The following is a 20,736-nucleotide window of genomic DNA, read 5'->3' as shown; positions in this document are numbered from 1 at the left end:
TTCACCCCAGTTCAGTCCTAAGTTGCAGACTCTATTCCAAACCAACATTCACCCTAAGCTTCATGGCCATACAAGTGCACGGCTGCTCGGAGCACTTGCACACAGCAAGTGCCACGCTGATGCAATTGGCATCACTGACGTCCAATTCCAGAAATCATGACTGTACAGAGACCTCAGGAGGTCCCCACAGAAACAAAAAAGATTAGCTGCAAAGTAGCTCCAAAGTACTCTATAAACATTGCCTGAGGAAGAGGCAGGCATACCAACAATGCTCTTTCACAAAAAGGCACCAGAAGCATTAGGGCTACAATCATCTGCTTTAAGCTTTACTGGGTAGTCAAATGTTTCAGATGTCAGACACCGTGGTCACAAAGCAAGTTGTCTTTTCTGGCTCAGTCAAAGCAGACACACTAGACAAGGACAGAAGCAGCACTTAAAGGATTTGCTGAAAGGCCAACAAGAAATGCAACATTAATCCCTGAAAGGCTATACACTGTGTCTGAACCAGATGGAAGCAAGAGAGGCAGTAAAAACAACCAAGACCAGAATCAATTAGACATGGCCAGACATCCCAAAAGACAACGAGATCCCGAACTGGCCTCAGTCATGTGCGGACTCATGGAAAATGATCATCCTCATTTGCGAAGAATTGCCACTATACATATAGTGACATTATGATTCCCCCTAATTCTAGTCTCCGAGCACTTTTCCACACACAGTCAGGCTCATGACAAAATTTGTTTTTAAGATCACCTCTCATTCTTGGAAATGCTCAAAGTGTTCACCTGTTGTTTAAAGACACAACCTCCAGTTTAAGAAGCAATCAGCTTCAATGAAAGTATAATTGCACCGGCAAGCATTTAAAATTGCCGTAACCAATATAAGTAGACAATTGTGGCTTTTGTATTTGGTAGTAAAATACACTTCACTTCAGTGTGGAATGACCCCTCCTTATGTTTTACTCATAGATTAACATGATATTGTGAATGTTATTTAAATATGCTTTGTTCTTTTCCTCTTGGAATTATAAAGTATGCCAATTATACAGTTAATCACTGTCTGAAAATTAACCATGTTCAAATGATCACATTTGCAATACTGCAAATTAATATTACTACTTACAATTGTTATAACTGTTTCAACTCAAAGCTAGATTATCAAATCTTACTGAATCCAAAGTTTTGGTAGATTCAGCCATCTTTTTCCCCCCCATAGAATGCTATTAACAAATTCACTCTCAAATTATGGTTTGTGAGCATTGCACAGATTTTATACTGCTTCTATACATGTATACTCTGCCCTTTGAGTGCGTCAATTTTGTAATCTAATTTCTTCTTGTTTGCGGTTACTTTCCAAGCTTAATCACTGATTTTATATCAGTGATAAAAATTACAGTAACTCAATAAACAAACATTTTCATTTAAAACAAATATAAGTAGACAACATGGTTCCGACACCATTGCTGAGCTGCTTTGAATTCGAGCAAGAAAACCAACTCCCAGCATGTGTCAAGAGCATCTTTCCACTTCTCCCTCATCTGGAGCTTGAACTAGCAAATTTCATCAGTTAGCCTGAAAATACTTGAACCAACTGTTCAAGATTTTATTTGATTGGATCAGATGAAATTTTCTGATCTCAGAACAATTGCAAGAAACATCATGATTGATGGCATGACCACAACAACAAGCAATAGTTAACTGAATACTCCTAGTGGTTTCAAATGTTAGTCCCAATTGATTTCCTACTCAATTCTTCATTTCATTTTGGTGCCTTTGTATTCATCTCGTCTTTCTAATGGATTTGCCATATAACAGTTGCCCTTTGCACAAGAAACCAAGCACTCACTAAATTTCCACCCTTGCAAAATTTCATTGCTTTATTCCAAAATATGAAAAATGTGCCTTTTATTAAGATTAAATTATCTATATTCTGCATTTATTCCCCCAACCAACCCAGATGTGTGTCTTGGCTAATCCTACAGTTACCGGTTGCTTATTTAACAAATTTAGACAAAGTAGCCCCATCTGAATCATGCATTTGTGTATTTCCGATGCGCCTGATTTCCAACAATTCTCCCTTTTCTTAACTCGTGACAGGGTTGCAAGACATGGGTCACATTGAAATTTTTGTTCAAGCAGTTAAGCTAAAAATTTAGAAATAGAAGAAACGTTTTCCTTAAAAAGTTATTTCCCCCACTTCTGATATTCAAATTTTGGTTTACAGATGCCAGCTATCTATTAATCATATGTGCACATCCTCTATTATCAGCTGCCTTCAAAAGGAAATACCAAACAAATGATGTGCACAGCTCACAACAATTAAGCACTAGAATAAAATCATCCCTCTTCAGGTCATATGTAGAGATCACTTAGTAGCATAACTTCATTCTAACCTAGTGACCCATTTACCACTCCCTGGAAATCCACACAGTGATGAGTTAATCTGATCAACATCTCACAGAAATAACAGCACTGCACTGTGGAAACATGGAGAAATGCTCATGAAATACTGATCTTACTACAAATTTGAAAAATTTGTACCATAATGAAGTTTTCAAAACTGAAGTTGTTGTGATACAATTTTTGTTTCCATTGAACGTACACAAACAACTCCAGCGAGCAGAATTATATAATTATAGCTTTTCCCCTTCATCTTCAGACAAAAATATTCCAGCTTCTGCACTGCGTGTCTGTCTACTCACACAGCAAAAACTACAGGCAAGCTTACTTTCTCATGCAAAGCACAGTATGTCTCAATATTCATGTTGCACACTGGACACTAGCAGATTTCGCAACCATGTATTTTCAGGTATTTGGGCAAGACAGAGAGACACAGACAGAGAGAGACAACAAACCAAAACTTTCCCCTGCAGCTGTAAAAGATGCAAAACCTGCCGGCACACCACCTCCATCCCTGCCATCACAAACAAACAGTCTTTCCAAGTGAAAACAGAGGTTCACCTACCTCTCGTCTAGACTAGTTTAGTGTTTGCAGTACTCCACATGAGGTCTTCTCTACATCAGTCAGACTAAACATAAACATAGGGAACATTTTGTCAAGCATCACAGCCTGGACCTTAGGGCCAGCCTGACCGCCCAGTCACCTTTTTCAATTCCTCTTGCCGCTCCCTCTCAGACACATCCATCCTTAAAAAAAAATCACCTGATGAAGGAGCGATGCTCCGAAAGCTAGTGTGCTTCCAATTAAACCTGTTGGACTATAACCTGGTGTTGTGTGATTTTTAACTTTGTACACCCCAGTCCAACACCAGCATCTCCAAATCATGTCATCCATCCTTGGTCTTCTCCACCACCACAGTGAATCAGATCGTAAATTGGAGGAACAATACCTCACCTTCCACCTGGGCAGCCCACACCCTTGAGAATTCAACACAGGAGTTCTCCAATTTCAAATAACCTTCCCAATCATCCTCCCAACTCCCTTTCCAGCTCCACCTCCTCCTTTCTAGCTACCAACCAGATTCATTCCTTTCATTGACCAGCCAGGGCATACCCACTACTTGTACTGACCTGTCACTACCTCACTACGTGCCCCTGTCCCCACCCATAATTCTTTATCTACAGCTTCCCCCACTCCGAAGTCGGGTTATACCAGAAACTTCAACTTCTTCACCTCCTGATGTTGCCCGGCTTGCTGTGTTCTTCCACCCTCCAGCTTGTTTACTTTTGATTCCAGCATCTGAAGCTTTGTCTCTAACTTTATCCCCCACAATCAACATCCTGAACAGCCATATGAATACTGTGGCCAAAACAGAAGATCAGAGGCTCCTGACAGCACTCTGCAGCAGATACCAGATGCACCATAATAATTCTCAAAGTTCCTACGACAGCACCTTCCAAATTTGTGACCTCAATCACCTAGCGGGTCTGGGGTGGCAACTACTACCAAAAGTTTCTTTCTAAATTGTTCTTCACTATATGTGTTTCATATCATGGACTTTCATCTTTAAGAGGACTGTGGCTGTCCCTACACCCACAAGACTGCAGTGGCTCAAGAAGGCAACTCACCACCACCTCCAGGGTAATTAAGAATGGACAATAAGTACTGGCCTAGGCAGCAACACTGATTCTGTGGACAAAAACACTATACTTTGTACATGTAAATCTTAACAGAAAGGTAAAGAACACAAATTAATTACATTTTTTATTTATAAAGCATAAGCTTAAAGTGCTTCACAGAAATATAAAAGAATACAGAACTGAAATAACTGCAAGGAGGCCGATACCCAATCAACAAGTCATCATTTATTTACTTGCACACTGTACAAGACTGAGTCCCCTGAATTGAGGAGATCCTAATCCCCTATTTAAATATATTTTTGTTTTCTTTTAGAGTCATAGAGATGTACAGCATGAAAACAGAGCATTCAGTTCAACCCGTCCATGCCGACCAGATATCCCAACCCAATCTAGTCCCACCTTCCAGCACCCGGCCCATATCCCTCCAAACTCTTCCTATTCATATACCCATCCTAATGACTTTTAAATGTTGCAGTTGTACCAGCCTCCACCACATCCTCTGGCAGCTCATTCCATACCTGTACCACCCTCCGTGTGAAAAGGTTGCCCGAGGTCTCTTTTATACCTTTCCCCTCTCAACCTAAACCTATGCCCTCTAGTTCTGGACTCCCCGACCTCAGGGAAAAGACTGTCTATTTATCCTATCCATGCCCCTCATAATTTTGTAAACCTCTATAAATGTCACCCCTCAGCCTCCGACGCTCCGGGGAAAACAGCCCCAGCCTGTTCAGCCGCTCCCTATAGCTCAAATCCTCCAACCCTGGCAACATCCTTGTATATCTTTTCTGAACCCTTTCAAGTTTCACAACATCTTTCCGATAGGAAGGAGACCTGAACTGCACACAATATTCCAACAGTGGCCTAACCAATGTCCTGTACAGCCGCAACATGACCTTCCAATTCCTGTACTCAATACTCTGACCAATAAAGGAAAGCATACCAAACATTTTCTTCACTATCCTATTGTTTAATTGTCCACTGCCATTCATAACTGAATGTGGCAGGACTGCAGAGGTGAGATCTGATCCATTGGTTGTGGGATAAATTTAGTCCTGTCTTTGTCTTGCTCATTATGCTGCATCTAAGTAGTCCTGCTTAGTAGGTTCACTAGATTGACACCTCAATTTTAGGCATGCCTGTACTGCTCCTCACCTGCGCTCTCCACTGAACCAGTTTTGGATTGCATCCCTATCTTAATTGCATGCCATACCTGCATGCTAGATTTCAGTGACTTATGAACAAGTTAACCTCCCCTCCAGATTGTAATTATGGTGAGACAATAATCTATGCTGTATCATTTTGTGATATAGTAATTACCAACGTTATCAATCTACACTGAGAAGAATGTAAACACTGAGGAAAAATAGTTGCTTCTAAACTAAGTTGCATGAAACGTTGCAACAAATGAAACAAACTCAGAATGGTGATGAGCAGGTATCCTTTTGCACATCAAATATCAACATACAGTCTCACACAAAACAACACCTAAGTGAAACAAGTAAAGAGTGGTAAAACTCGTAATGTTACTATGGTGGCAGCGGTAACAATACAATCCTTATGCAATTAGCAGGACTTAATCCATCAAGATGGATGCAAGAAATAATTCTACAAAATTGACCACAATATATTTGGCCTGGGCAAAACTGAATTCAGCGAGGTGAATTAAAAGTATTTTATTACCATATCAAATTCCTAAAAGGAACACAGAGCTTTGGCCTGTATGCATACAATTTCATTTTGAATCTGTTCCTCACATCTGCAAGAGAGAACTTGAAGTCCATGCTATAATCAAGTCCAGAGTCACAGACACATAGTAGCTACTCAAAACAACTGAATTTATCTGCACATAATATTACAGCCTCCAAAGTGCATTTCCTGAAACCAAGAGACTGGCAAAATCAAACAAACACACAAATTACAAGGGGAACTCAGGTGGTCTGGTAGCATCTGTGGAGAGAAAACAGAATTAATGTTGCGTCCAGTGATCCTTCTTCAGAACACTGGATTCAAAACATTAAAAATTTTTCTCTCTACGTATGCTTCCAGACATGCTGAGTTTGTCCAGCAATTTTTTGTTTTTTTTTTAAAAAAGAAAGTGATCTCCAGGAGTGCAATTCTTAGTTCTATCAGCAAGTTTTAAGATTTGTAGCTCAGGTTGAGGTTCTGGATGCAAGTTTGCTCACTGAGTTGGAAGATTCATTTTCAGGTGTTTCATCACCATACTAGGTAACATCTTCAGTGAGCCTCCGGACGAAGCACTACTGATGATTCCTGCTTTCTATGTGTGGGTTTCTTTGGGTTGGTGATGTCATTTCCTGTTCTTTTTCTCAAGGGGTGGTAAATGGGGTCCAAGTAATGTGTTTGTCAATAGTGTTCCATTTGGAATGCCATGCTTCTAGGAATTCTCATGCGTGTCTCTGTTTGACCTGTCCTAGGATGATGTATTGTCCCAGTCAAAGTGGTGTCCTTCCTAATCTGTATGTAAGGATACTAGTGAGCGAAGGTAGCCACAAAATCACATGACCCTCTCTCACTAGTATACTTACATACCGATGAGGAAGGACACCACTTCGACTGGGACAATACATCCATCCGAGGACAGGTCAAACAGAGACACGCATGAGAATTCCTAGAAGCATGGCATTCCAACCTGAACTCTATCAATAAACACATCGAATTAGACACATCTACCACCCCCTGAGATAAAGAACAGGAAATGACATCACCAACCCAAAGAAACCCAAACATATAAATAGAAAGCAGGAACCATCAGCAGTGCTTCGTCCAGAGGCTCACTCATGTTACCTAGTATGGTGTTGAAAATGAACCTTCCAGCTCAGCAAGCAAACCTAAAATATTCACCTTTTAGGTTTTACAACAACTCAAATGTCAGTTCATCAAGATTACATTGAAATGGTCTCGTCATCCTGGCAATATTAGAAAAAGTCTGGTTCAATTTTTAAGGGGTAGTTTATTTTCACTCTGCAAATCAGTCAAATGAAGTTTGAAGCAAAGAAAAACACAGCTCCACTGGCACAAAGCAGTATTTTGCCAAAACCTAACACCAACTGAATATGTTTACATTCCTCTCACAGTAGAGATTGCACAGGCAGACAAAAATACAATTAATGTCTTTATTTTTTAAAAAATCAAATCACCAAATCAAAGTTTCAAATTGGTCACTGCATATAAGCCAAAAGGATTGCATAACAATGAATTCAGAGTTGAAATTGTGGGCTCAGTACATTACAACAGTGCAAATTAGAACACAAATGCATTATTTTTGCCTTAGCAGCTCGGATCCCTTCTATCAATGGTACTGTAGCACAAAGCTGTAGAGGACAGATTAGCCTTGTGCTGAACTTGCCATTTTGTGATCTTCATTGGAGTGGCAATGCACACAATTTTTCCTGATCCCTCAGCTAAAACAAAATACATAATTTGTCCTGGTTCTTAATCTAATGGATAAGAAATATTGGAAGTGCACACAGAGATTGAGGAAGAACACAATCTGGTTTGCCTGACATTACACCTCCATTCCCAAAAACAAAAATCGCACATTTACACTCAGCATCCATACACAAGAATGAAATATAAATAGGCTGTTCATGCAGTTTGGTCATCAGGAGTCAGGAATTAAAAAGATGAATAAACTGGCACCTAGAATTTTGTAGCCTAGAGATTATCTAACAAACAATGAAATCTGCATCAGTTTGCAGTTCTTTTAACTCACTCCAACACATTTTTGCTACCCAACAGATACAATATTTCAGTGATTAAAATTTTCTACATCTTGAGTAAGTGTCCTTGAGAATCATCCTAATATTTTCCCTTTGTTCATAAATTCCCATGGTAATCAATTTTCTGTCTTTTTCACTTTTGATATCCAACCATTTTTCAAATAAAATTTTCAGATTTCCTTTTCTAATGTTGACAAAGGCTCGGATGAGTGGCTGCTATCGCCCAGTTTGAAGCATTTAAATGCAAATTTTGGGTTACATGCTTAGGCTTGAACCAAACATGAAAATCATACTGTTGTACAGCCTATGAATGAGTCACATTGAAGCTAACTAAAATGCATTGGAGCACAGTACTTTCTCCAACCCTATCTAAAAAAGATGATAAACTGATGGTTTCCGTGCATTTCCAACCACACTTGCTGAACAAATGATCCAGATTTCCAATGAAATTATTCCAGGATCTCGCAATCTGAAAGATCAACAGAGTGACTTCATCTGAAGAGTTATCTAGTTAGATGTACCTCTCTGAAAGCTGCCACTATAAGAGAAAATGGGGATGTACCTTCCAATTTAAAACCCCATAACTCTTCATTCTCGTTCAAGTCAACGATTAACTGCTCCTTTGTGTGCAATGTAAGTAACAAAGTTTCACCGTAAGTGAAACTTTCACAAGGAAGCTTTGTATTGCACCAATGAAAAAGCCAATTTGCTAGGATTTCCAATTTCATTCCAAATACATGCTCCCTAGTGCTACTGCACTTATTAATCAACATTAAATCTGTCCAGCATTAAAGGTGACAAAGTACTGGCTGCATGTTGCTTACAAGCTAGAGAAATAAACTCTAAACCAATACTTTATAAGTAGAGACAAAAGAATCGCTGATCTTGCTTTGGAAAGTTAAATTACATATCCAAGTTGCATGGCACCCGCTGCTATCTTATCCAAGTTTACAGAATTCAGACATGGGGTCACTAAGTATGACCACATTAGTCAAGTGCAGGAAAATCACATTATTCATCCACTTGATATTCAAACAGATCCTGCACTCACCCAACTCTGCAGAAAAAGCTGGAAAATAGTGGTGTGCATAACAAACAAATCTTTGCCCTATCATAAACAGTAGGAAGGAAAACAGACTGTGACTTCTCCCTAGCTAATTCAGTTAATGCTGTTTTTGCCTTCATTTCACAGTAAGCATTATGTTGCAAAGCAAAGAAAAAAGGGGAAAGGAAATGAAACATTGATTTCCACATAATACTTTCCTTTCAGCATGTAATCACATTCAAGTGAAATGACACTTCAAGATATTGTAAGGATACATTGAAAATCTCATGCCATCTGAGCTTATCCTGTTCATCATGTCAACTTTGTTCCCTTGGCAGAGTTCCCACTAAACTGGTGGTCACCTAATTTTGCTCCTTAGCCCTAATAGAGTCATCGAGATGTACAGTACAGAAACAGACCCTTCAGTCTAACTTGTACACGCCCACCAGATATCCCAACCCAATCTAGTCCCACCTGACAGCACCTGGCCCATATCCCTCCAAACCCTTCCTAATCATGCACCCATTCAGATGCCTTTTAAATGTTGCAATTGTACCTGCCTCCACCATTTCCTCTGGCAGCTCATTCCACACATGTACCACCCTCTGCATGAAAATGTTGCTTCTTAGGCCTTTGTTATATCTTTCCCCTCACCCTAAAACCTATGCCCTCTAGTTCTGGACTCCCCCCACCCCAGGGAAACGGCTTTGCCTATTTATCCTATCCATGCCCCTCATGATTTTATATACTTCTATAAGGTCACCCTCAGTCTCCCGGTGCTCCAGGGAAAACATCCCCAGTCTGTTCACCCTCTCCCTGTAGCTCAAATCCTCCAACCATGGCAACATCCTTGTAAATCTTTTCTGAACCCTTTCAAGTTTCACAACATCCTTCCGATACGAAGGAGATCAGAATTCCATGCAAACTTCCAACAGTGGCCTAACCAATGTCCTGTAAATCCGCAACATGACCTCCCAACTCCTGAACACAATACTCTGACCAATAAAGGAAAGCATACTAAATGCCTTCTTCACTATCCTATCTACCTGCGACCCCACTTTCAAGGAACTATGAACCTGCACTGCAAGGTCTCTTTGTTCAGCAACACTACCTAGGACCTTACCATTGCGTATACAAGTCCTGCTAAGATTTGCTTTCCTAAAATGCAGCACCTCACATTTATCTAAATTAAACTCCATCTGCCACTTCTCAGCCCATTGGCCCATCTGGTCAAGATCCCGTTGTAATCTGAGGTAACCCTCTGCGCTGTCCACTAAGTTGGCTGATGACACCAAAATTGTAGGTGCAGTGGCATGTCGAACGCCATACAAAGGGACACAACAAACTGTCGCGATTTGGATTCATTCTACTTAAAAAGGTAGGAAATTAATTGGTGAGGTTCAAGTATGAAAAGGTGCACATTGAGAGGTAATAAATATGCTCTTTTATGGAAAGTGGGGGAGTTTCCAAGACCAAAGCGGTTGTGTGTCCTTTTTGTTGTTGAAAAGGGGTGATAAGATATCATTGGAATTTGATAACCCTTGGGGAAAGGAACCAATAGTCATAGTGGAGCACCACAAGGATTGGTGCTGGGTCCACTACTTTTCAGCATTTATATAAATGATTTTGGACGTGAACATAAGGGGATGAGTGGAGCCCACGTTTGATGACGTGGTGTCAGTCAAGCTGGCTGCTTTAGCCGGAGTAGCGTCAAGCTTCTTGAATGTTATTGGAGCTGCATTCATCCAGGCCAGTGGGGAATATTCCATCATACTTCTGACTGGTGCCTTGTAGATGGTAAACAGACTTTGGGGTGTTAAGAGGCGAGTTACTCTCCAGAGTATTCCTAGCCTCTGACCTGTTCTTGTAACCACTATGTTTATGTGACAAATTCAGTTGAGTTTTTGGTCAATGGTAACTCCAAGAATGTGGATGGTGGGGAGTTCAGTGAATATCAAGGAGTCTAGATAAGATGGTCTCTTATTGGAGATGACCATCGCTTAGCATTCATGTGGAGTGAATGTTAGTTGCCATTTCTCAGCCCAAGGCTAGATAGTGTCCAGATCTTGTTGCATCTGAACATGGACTGCTTCAGTCTGAGAAGACACAAAGAGTGGTGACTGCACATCACCACTCTGACCTTATGATGGAGTGTGATTGATGTTTGATTGAGTGACCAACATTCTTGCAGCACCAATTTCTTCTACTTTTGCTGCTATACATATCCCTTTATGGTGTACTCCCTCATGTAACCTCACCTAATACAACATCTTGATGTTACTCGAACTCTGGCCTCCAGTACACAGGTCAGCTCTCCCCATCCCTCTTCCTTCACCCTATCATTATCAACTATGTCATCACTTATCTAGGGTCCTTAACTCCAGAATAACTTAAAAAAAAAATTGGAGCAGGGAAACTGGAAGCAGCAATAGTTAGAAAGGGATGATGCCACAAACAAATAGCGACGAGCAGGAATTCAAAACTGAAAAAATAGAAGCTAATGCGAATCATGAGAGAGAAACCAGCAGGAAAACACTGGAATAGTCAAGTCTGGTGGTGAGAAGGCATGAATAATAGTTACAGCAAAGTGTTGTTGCCTTTTCTGAAGATGAACCTCCAGGTTCAGAAACTCAAACATTACTTACATAACCCTGATTCAGCGAGGAAGTGGTTGCTAACAGGCTGCAGTTGAATTTAAAGTCATATGCATCAAAGTCAGGAACCCTTTACAGAGGAAGGAAACCGGGATCATAAATGGGTCAATTCCTTTTTGTTGCATGGGATTTCCAAACCTGGAACTACACACAAGATTATTTCTGTAAAATGTTGACGTCTTTGAAATGGAATGATAAATCACCTTTTAAAAAAAATCGACCAACTGATTTCCTTTAGCATTCAGCGAACTAAATTTTCCACAACTGCACTCAAAAAACAGGTTTTAATCACCATTGTAAAATATCCGTATCTATCTCGGGTATCTGCTGTCAACAAATTTCAAGCCCAATAAACTCCCCACCATTCCAAACTGACATTACATACTTGATGGAATAAATAGAATATCTGTCGCCTATATTCCAAGCTTTTGAAGACTATATATGGAAATGGCAGATGTTAAGAAAGCATGTCTTGAAAACAGCTGCACCTTCTGTGAAAAAAATGACACCAGAATCCAATCGCTAGCAGTGTAAAAGATATATTAGAAAAATGCTGTTTCGCCAGTAATATAATTAAAATTGATAAAAAAAACAAGTTAGCAGAAACATTCACAACTAATTTCTGCTATTTTGCAAGTTATCTAATTAAGAGCTTTCACAGCCCAGATATAAACCAGAGATACTGAGTTGCCTGTTTTAAATCATCAGTTTGTTCTACTTCAAGTTGTAGAGTCAGAGTATGGAAAAAGACTTTTTTGTCCATTGAGTCCATGCTGGTATTCAAGAATTTATCTGTTCTAACCTGATTTTCTAGCACTTGGCCCATAGCCTTGTATGCTGTGGTGTTTCAAGTGCTCATCTAAAGAGGTAAAGTCATTATATTCCCAGAGGACCATAGGGCTGCTATTCTATTACACAGAGACAATTAGTGGTGAGTTTACCATGACGGTCACCAAGCCTCAAGTGATAGACAAGGTTGTAAAGTCGGCACCTTCACGGGGGCCTCAGTTGGCGTAAAAATTGAAGTTGTACAGTTGGCATCATTCTGCACCATCCACTAGTCATCCAGTTTAATACCCCTTGTTTCCAGTTTCTACCACCCTCTTAAGCAGTAAATTCCAGACACCCACCATTATCTGCACAAAAAGAAATATCTCAAATCCCCTAAAACACAGAATAAGAGCTGGAATAGGCCATTTGGCTCTGTGAGCTTGCTCCACCATTCATTATGATTATAGTTCATAATTCCACTCAGTACATTGTTTTCACATTCTCCCAAGCACTTGTATTTCTTTGTCCCCAATAATTTTAGCTAAGCGCTCTAAGGGTAAAAAGATTCTTTCTACATATCCTATCCATGCTCCTCAGAACCTCATAAACCTCAATAAGATTTCCTTAAAAGGGGAAGGCAACAGCCGAGCGATTTTATTGCTGGACTGTTAACCTATGAATCCATTATCAATTGTCAGAAAACCCATGTCATTCACTAATGTCCTTTAGGGAAGGAGATATGGTCTAGCCGATATGTGACTCCAGACTCTCAGCAATGTGGTTGTCTCTTAACTGCCCTCTGGGGAATTAGGGATGAGCAATAAATGCCAGTGACATCCTCATTGTGAATTAATCTTAAAAGATTATCTGCTGTAAGGAATACAATCCCAACCTATCTAGTCTATCTCCACAGCTAAATATTGAGAGACTAGGTGAACAGCAGCAGGCAGATTACAATGTAAATAAGTGCAAGTTTATCCATTTTTGTCAAGCAAAAAGGCAAGGATACTTGCTATGTGGCATGAAATTAAACAGCCAAAGAAGCTTGCAGTTCAGGTGTTTAAGTTTTGAAAATGCCATGAACAAGTGAAAATTATCAAAGCAGCTATTGGCATGCCAGCCTTTATATTGAGAAGACTGGAGCACAAAGATGCACAAGTTATTTTGCAGCTATACAAACCCCTGGTTAGACCCCACTACCCTCAGCAGATCTGGACACCAACTCTTAGGAACAGTTTATTGTCCTTGGGAGGAGTACAATGTAGGTTTACAAGAATGATACTTGTACTTAGGGTTAAGTTATGAGGAGAGAATATAAAAGTTAGCCATGTTTTTCTAGAATTTAGATGGTTGGGGGTGATCTCAAAGATAATAACACAAACAGACTAGGTGGTCAAAGAAATACTGGTTGGCGATTCTTGAACTAGGGAGCAAGGTATAAATATCAGAGTCAGACCATTCAGGAGTGATTCTGGATTAGAGGTGCTGGAAAAGTACAGCAGTTCAGGCAGCATCCGAGGAGCAGTAAAATCGATGTTTCGGGCATCAGGAATACAGACAGAGTGCCTGAAGGGTGGAGAGATTTATCTCTCATTTATCTCTCCACTCTTCAGGCACTCTGCCTGTATTCCTGATGAAAGGCTTTTGCCTGAAACGTCGATTTTATTGCTCCTCGGATGCTGCCTGAACTGCTGTGCTTTTCCAGTACCTCTAATCCAGAATCTGGTTTCCAGCATCTGCAGTTATTGTTTTTACCCATTCAGGAGTAATTTCAGGAAGCAGTCCTACCCAGAAAGGGTGGCAGAGGTTTGGTACATGCTACTACAAATAACAATTGACGCTGGATCAGTTATTAGTAATAAATTTCAGGTAGTTTTTTTTCTTGTTCAGCAAAAGGTATGAAGGCCAAAAGCAGGTGCATGGGGCACTGTCACGAATGGCAGAACAAGCCGGAGGGGCTGAATGGCCTACTCCTTTCCCTATGAATAATTCCAGCAGAGCCCAGACATCACGTTAGTGAATCTACTCTGCAAACCCACTGGGGCAACCACATCCTCCCTGTGTCTTCAACTTGCAAGGTAAAAAGTCTGATACCAAAGGCACAAGCTCCTGTCAAGCTTTATCGCATTCGTGTTTTTTTTTAAAAAGGAGAAACTTGGGTTTGAAATGTTTCAGTTAAAGGCGAGGGACAGATCACCCATTCAGAAGGGGTTGCTTCCCCCTAATCAACCCCCCCCTCCCCCCCATCCATCCATCCCCCCCAATCCATCCATCCATCTCCGTCATCAAAGGAGCTCACCTCCTCCCGTCGCTTCTGCCAGCGGCCACACGGACTTTCCTCCAGGATCTCGCTCTCGTCCTCGCTCTCATCCTCCTCTTCGTCGTCCACCTCGGCGGCGGCGTTCATGGCCTCGGCCGCCTTGTCCGCCGCTGCGGCCACCACGGCCGTCTTTTCGCCTTCCGACATCCCGCCCCCCTCCTTCTCCCCTCGAAACAGGGGGGGCGAAAGAAACACTCAGGGCCCAGAGACCGGATGAAGAGAGAAGGGAGGGGGGCGGGGATAGGTGAAACACCGACAACTCCTGGTCGGATGATTTCAAATCAGCTCTACCTTCTTGAGGGGGCTACCATTTGAAGATGTGGGAAGCTTTCGTAAAAGATCGCCCGATTTCTTCCTCTCGATCCCACCTGGGCGTTAAAATCTCCTCAGCCCCACGTTTAATGGCGACCACGGCTCCATTCGCTCGAGCTCACGAGCCGTCCCGCCCACTTCCCCAGGGCGATGGTTTGCCAGGCAGCGGAACGGACCAATAGGAATCCGGAGTGGGGATTGCACGCGCCTCTCCGCCCACTCCCCCGGGCGACGGTTTGACTGACAGTACAGGCTACCAATAAGCGCTCGAAATGGTTGAGGGCCGGGCCGGCACAACCCACTTCGCCTCCGTGACGGCGACAGCAACTTCGGGATGATCCAATCAGCGCCACGCGTTTGGTATGCGGAGCGCAGCTACCTGCTTCCTCCTAAGCGACAGTTTGACATCTTGATATTGACCAGTCAGAGACAGGCGCGCGTGGTGGCAGATCAACGGTTATGTCACGTGCTTTACGAGGCGCTGAAGAAGGCAGGACAGACCAACGCCGGCCGCCTTCCCCATTGGAGGGATTCAACCGCTTCCTGGTAACCTTTCCGACCAATGCTTACCCGCCAATTGAGTCTAGTGACGGCTGCAGCAACCAATTAGATCCGGGATGCACAGGTAGGCGGGTTGTGGAAATTTATGCATTTGGATACCCAGATGTGGATGCGCTAGTGTTAGACTGGGATGGACAAAGTTAAAAATCACACAACACCAGGTTATCATTCAACAAGTTTATTTGGAAGCACCAGATTTTGGAGTAGGACCATAAGATACAGAATTTAATTTGCTATAAATTCTGTGTCTTAGAGTCATAGAGATGTACAGCATGGAAACACAACCTTCCCCCTCCAGCTTTGCCCTTCACCCCCAGAGGAAGATACTGCCTCTGTACTCTCATTACAAGATCATAGAGTCAAAAGATGTTCGGCATGGAAACAGACCCTTCGGTCCAACTCGTCCGTGCCAAACAGATATCCAAACCCAATCTAGTCCCACCTGCCAGCACCCGGCCCATATCCCTCCACACCCTTCCTATTCATATACCCATCCAAATGCCTCTTAAATGTTGCAATTGTACCAGCCTCCACCACTTCCTCTGGCAGCTCATTCCATACCCGTACCACCCTCTGTGTGAAAACGTTGCTCCTTAGGTCTCTTTTATATCTTTCCCCTCTCACCCTAAACCTATGCTCATAGTTCTGATCCCCAACCGCAGGGAAAAAACTTTGTCTATTTATCCTATCCATGCCCCTCATAATTTTGTAAACTTCTATAAGGTCACCCCTAAGCCTCCAACGCTCCATGGAAAACAGCCCCAGCCTGTTTAGCCTCTCCCTATAGCTAAATTCTTCAACCCTGGCAACATCCTTGTAAATGTTTTCTGAACCCTTTCAAGTTTCACAACATCTTTCGGATAGGAAGGAGACCAGAATTGCACGCAATATTCCAACAGTGGCATAACCAATGTCCTGTACAGCCGCAACATGACCTCCCAACTCCTGTACTCAATACTCTGACCAATAAAGGAAAGCATACCAAACGTCTTCTTCACTATCCTATCTACCTGCGACTCCACTTTCAAGGAGCTACGAACCTGCACTTGAAGGTCTCTTTGTTCAGCAACACTCCCTAGGACCTTACCATTGCGTGTACAAGTCCTGCTAAGATTTGCTTTCCTAAAATGCAGCACCTCGCATTTATCTGAATTAAACTCCATCTGCCCATTGGCCCATCTGGTCAAGGTCCTGTTGTAATCTGAGTAACCCTCTTCGCTGTCCACTACACCTCCAATTTTGGTATCATCTGCAAACTTACTAACTGTACCTCTTATGCTCACATCCAAATCATTTATATAAATGACAAAAAGTAGAAGACCCAGCACCGATCCTTGTGGCACTCCACTGGTCACAAGTCTCCAGTCTGAAAAACTACCAGCCACCACCACCCTCTGTCTTCTACCTTTGAGCCAGTTCTGTATCCAAATGGCTAGTTCTCCCTGTATTCCATGAGATCTAACCTTGCTAATTAATCTCCCATGGGGAACCTTGTCGAACGCCTTACTGAAATCTATATGGATCACATCTGCCGCTCTGCCCTCATCAATCCTCTTTGCTACTTCTTCAAAAAACTCAATCAAGTTTGTGAGACATGATTTCCCACACACAAAGCCATCTTGACTATCCCTAATCAGTCCTTACCTTTCTAAATACATGTACATCCTGTCCCTCAGGATTCCCTCCAACAACTTGCCCACCACCGATGTCAGGCTCACTGGTCTATAGTTCCCTGGCTTGTCTTTACCACCCTTCTGAAACAGTGGCATCACCTTAGCCAACCTCCAGTCTTCCGGCACCTCACCTGTGACTATCAATGATACAAATACCTCAGCAAGAGGCCCAGCAATCACTTCTCTAGCTTCCCACAGAGTTCTAGGGTACACCTGATCAGGTCCTGGGGACTTATCCACCTTTGTGTTTCAAGACATCCAGCACTTCCTCCTCTGTAATTTGGACATTTTGCAAGGTGTCACCATCTATTTCCCTACAGTCTATATCTTCCATATCCTTTTCCACAGTAAATACTGATGCAAACTACTCGTTTAGTACCTCCCCCATTTTCTGCGGCTCCACACAAAGGCCACCTTGCTGATCTTTGAGGGGTCCTATTTTGTCCCTAGTTACCCTTTTGTCCTTAACGTCTTGTGGTTCTGCTCTACAGCTAACTGATGAAGGAGCAGTGCTCTGAAACCTAATGCTTCCAAATAAACCTGTTGGACTATAACCTGGTGTTGTGTGATTTTTAACTGTTATCTGGATAGAGACTATTTTCAGTTTGATCAGTTGAGTGCCACTGCCAATAAATGCAATTGCTCTTAGAATTGATTACTCTGCAGGAAGAGGCTATTCAGCCCTTCATCAGCACGCTAGCTCTCTGTATGAATCATTCTACATTTTCCATCCACTTTTTATTGCTATTCAAATTGCTATCTCATACTGAAAACAACAAATACTGGAGATCACAGCAGGTCACACATCATCCATGGAGTGACAGCTAGCTAATGTTTCAAGTGTAGATGACTCTTGATCAGAGCTGGTGAAGTGTCATCTCACACCATCTTGAAAGTCTCAACTTGAACCTGACTCCATACTTCCAGACAGTGCATTCCATTCATACTATGAAAGCATTTTGTTCTTGAATCATCTTTATTTTGCAAATACTTTAACACCGCACTCTCTAATTTTGGAGGTTAAGAGCATCAAGTTCCTAGGAGTGACGATAACTGAGAATCTGTCCTGGACTTCCACATAAATGCGATGGTCAAGAAGGCACAGCAATGCTTCTTCCTCAAGTGTCTCAGGAAATTCAGCATGTTCATAAAGACCTTTACCAATTTTCACATATGCACCACAGAAAGTATACTGTCTGGGTAAATAACAGCCTGGTATGGCAACTGCTATGCCCAGGACATTAAGAAACTACAGAAGGTACTGTGCACGGCCCAGACTATCACGAAAGCCAACCACCCATGCAAGGATTCCATTTTCACTTCTCATTGCCACAGAAAGGCTGTCAACTTCCCACCCCAGTAATGCTCTCCTATCATCTCTTTCATCAGTCACAAGATACAGAAACTTGAACACACGCACCAGCAGGTTCAAGAACAGCTTCTTCCCTGCCATTATTAGACTGATGAATGGACTAATTTCAAATAATTCTGATCTTGGTAATGTTGCTTCCTGTACATCCTGCAGCCTTACTTGGTCAAAGATTTTTTTTTCCACCTGGGTTACTATGATATGCCTGTACTGCTTACAAACACAGCTTTTCACTGTACTTATCCTTTTATCTTGGTATGTCAAAATCTATTCTCAGTTTGTTCAACATAATTTATTTTCTATGATACAGGTATCCCCCGTTATCCAAAAGTAAAGCGTTCCCAGGAAACCTTTCATAAGCTGAAAATGGCATAAAGCGAAGATGCACGATCTCTATGGGAAAAATTTCATCATTTTTCGTAAAAGCGAAAATCCTCTTTGTATTTGTGAAAACAGGCACTAATGTGGATCTTTCATAAAAGAGATGTGGCGTAAAGCGAACGTTTGAAAAACAGAGATACGTATAAAAAGGCTGATTCTCCACATTTCATTTTAAATGAATACAGGGCGACTCCCATATCCACAGTTTCAGTTATCTGCAGCCCAAACATACTATAGGAACCTTCCAGAACCAGGGACCAGAAGGCTGCCGGGAAGTTACGTTTCCCATTGAAATGAATGGGCTTGCTCCTATCTGCGGTAGGTCATGGAACATATCCCCCACGGGTTCAGGGGGACTATTGTATTTACAGTTTCACAAAGGAACTGGATGTGAATTTCATTTAGAGATTTTGTACTGAATTTGTAAGCAAGCAGTCCTGAGTTTAAGTCACAGAGTAGTTCTGATTTCTTTACTCAAAGTCGCCGAGGCATTAAGGTTTTTTTCTCTGAGTAGCATTTCTCTGACTTCCTTATGGTTGCATGCAGCAACAACATTGGAATCAGATGTCAATGTGCAATCGGCTTGTTATGACATTTCAAGTCCTCACCCAAGTACATGGATGAGGATTCCTGCCTCAAATACTCCCCCAGCTGAGACTGAAAGAGACAAATTTTTAACCAGTAAGGGAATCAAGAATTATAAGGAAAAGGCAGGAAAGTGGAGTTGTGGATTATTATATGCAATAATCTGATGCTGATGACGTGAATAGCCAACTTCTACTCCCAGGTCTAAAGGTCTTACTCATCACATCAGGCAACATCTGTGGAGGCAGGAACAGGCTTGGACTTGATAAATGATCAAACTGAAACATTAATTGTTTCTCTCCATAAATGTTGCCTGTCATATTTATTTTCCATTTAAAAAAAAGTTTCCAGATTTGTTCTGTCATCGCTTCCAATTGAAACCCTTGAGACCCAAAATACAATTTCCCATCCCTTTAAATAATTCTTCTCAAATGTACATTTGCAAGTAGATAATGTCTGACTTAACAAAAGGAACTAGTTTATTGCTTTAACTATCTAATTTCAGGCCAGATCACAATCAAAACACGTTATGAGCAGATTGCCTTGAGGAAAGGCTAGACAGGCTAGGCCTGTATTCTCTGAATTTAGAAGAGTCAGGGCTAACTTAATCAAAACATATAAGATCCTGAGGGAACTTGACTGGGTGGCTGTTGAAAAAGTGTTTGCTCTTGTGGGAGATTCTGGAACTAAGAGTCATAGGTTAAAAATAAGCAGGAATCTAGTTATGAGATGAGGAAACATTTTTTTCTCTGAGGGTTGAGAACCTTTGTCATTTTCTTTCTCAAAATGCAATAGATGCAGAATCCTTGAATTTCTTTAAAACAGAGATAAATATATGCTTGATTACCAAGGAGATAAAAGATTATCGAGAATATGCAGGAATGTACAGTTTAGGTTAAACATATCAGCCATGATCTTATTGAATGGCTAAGCAAACTGACAGGACCAAGTGGCCTACTCTTATTCCTTACTGGAAAAGCACAACCGGTCAGGCAGCATCCTAGGAGCAGGAGAATTCCTGATGAAGGGCCTTATGCCAGAAACGTTGATTCTCCTGCTCCTCCGTTGCTGTCTGACCAGCTGTGCTTTTCCAGCAGCACACTTTTGACTCTGATCTCCAGCATCTGCAGTCTTCACTTTCTCCTAGTCTTTATCCTTGTTCATATGACCTAAGAATTTCCATTTTTTTATGTTCTAATTTCAGAATTGCCGGCATCTACATATGTTTTGTTTAGATTATTGACAATTTATTAAAGCAAAAAAGGGTTATGTTATAATATGACTC

The 20,736-nt window shown here is 41.6% G+C and overlaps 1 protein-coding gene across 2 annotated transcripts in view; it reads right to left on the bottom strand.

The window, feature by feature from the left end:
- nrbp1 (nuclear receptor binding protein 1) overlaps nucleotides 1-14,982 on the bottom strand; it is a 111,379-nt gene extending 96,397 nt beyond the window's left edge. The window contains exon 1 of one of the 2 annotated variants that reach the window (XM_043695360.1): nucleotides 14,550-14,982. In XM_043695360.1, the coding sequence (XP_043551295.1) occupies nucleotides 14,550-14,717 (168 nt within the window). In that variant the 5' untranslated portion in view covers nucleotides 14,718-14,982. The remainder of the gene's footprint in view (nucleotides 1-14,549) is intronic. The other variant, XM_043695361.1, reaches the window with a different exon arrangement.
- Between the last annotated feature and the right edge of the window lie 5,754 nt (nucleotides 14,983-20,736).

This window comes from Chiloscyllium plagiosum, chromosome 9 (genome assembly GCF_004010195.1).
Source record: "Chiloscyllium plagiosum isolate BGI_BamShark_2017 chromosome 9, ASM401019v2, whole genome shotgun sequence".
Taxonomy (NCBI): Eukaryota; Metazoa; Chordata; class Chondrichthyes; order Orectolobiformes; family Hemiscylliidae; genus Chiloscyllium; species Chiloscyllium plagiosum.
This window is presented reverse-complemented; position numbering and strand designations above follow the sequence as displayed.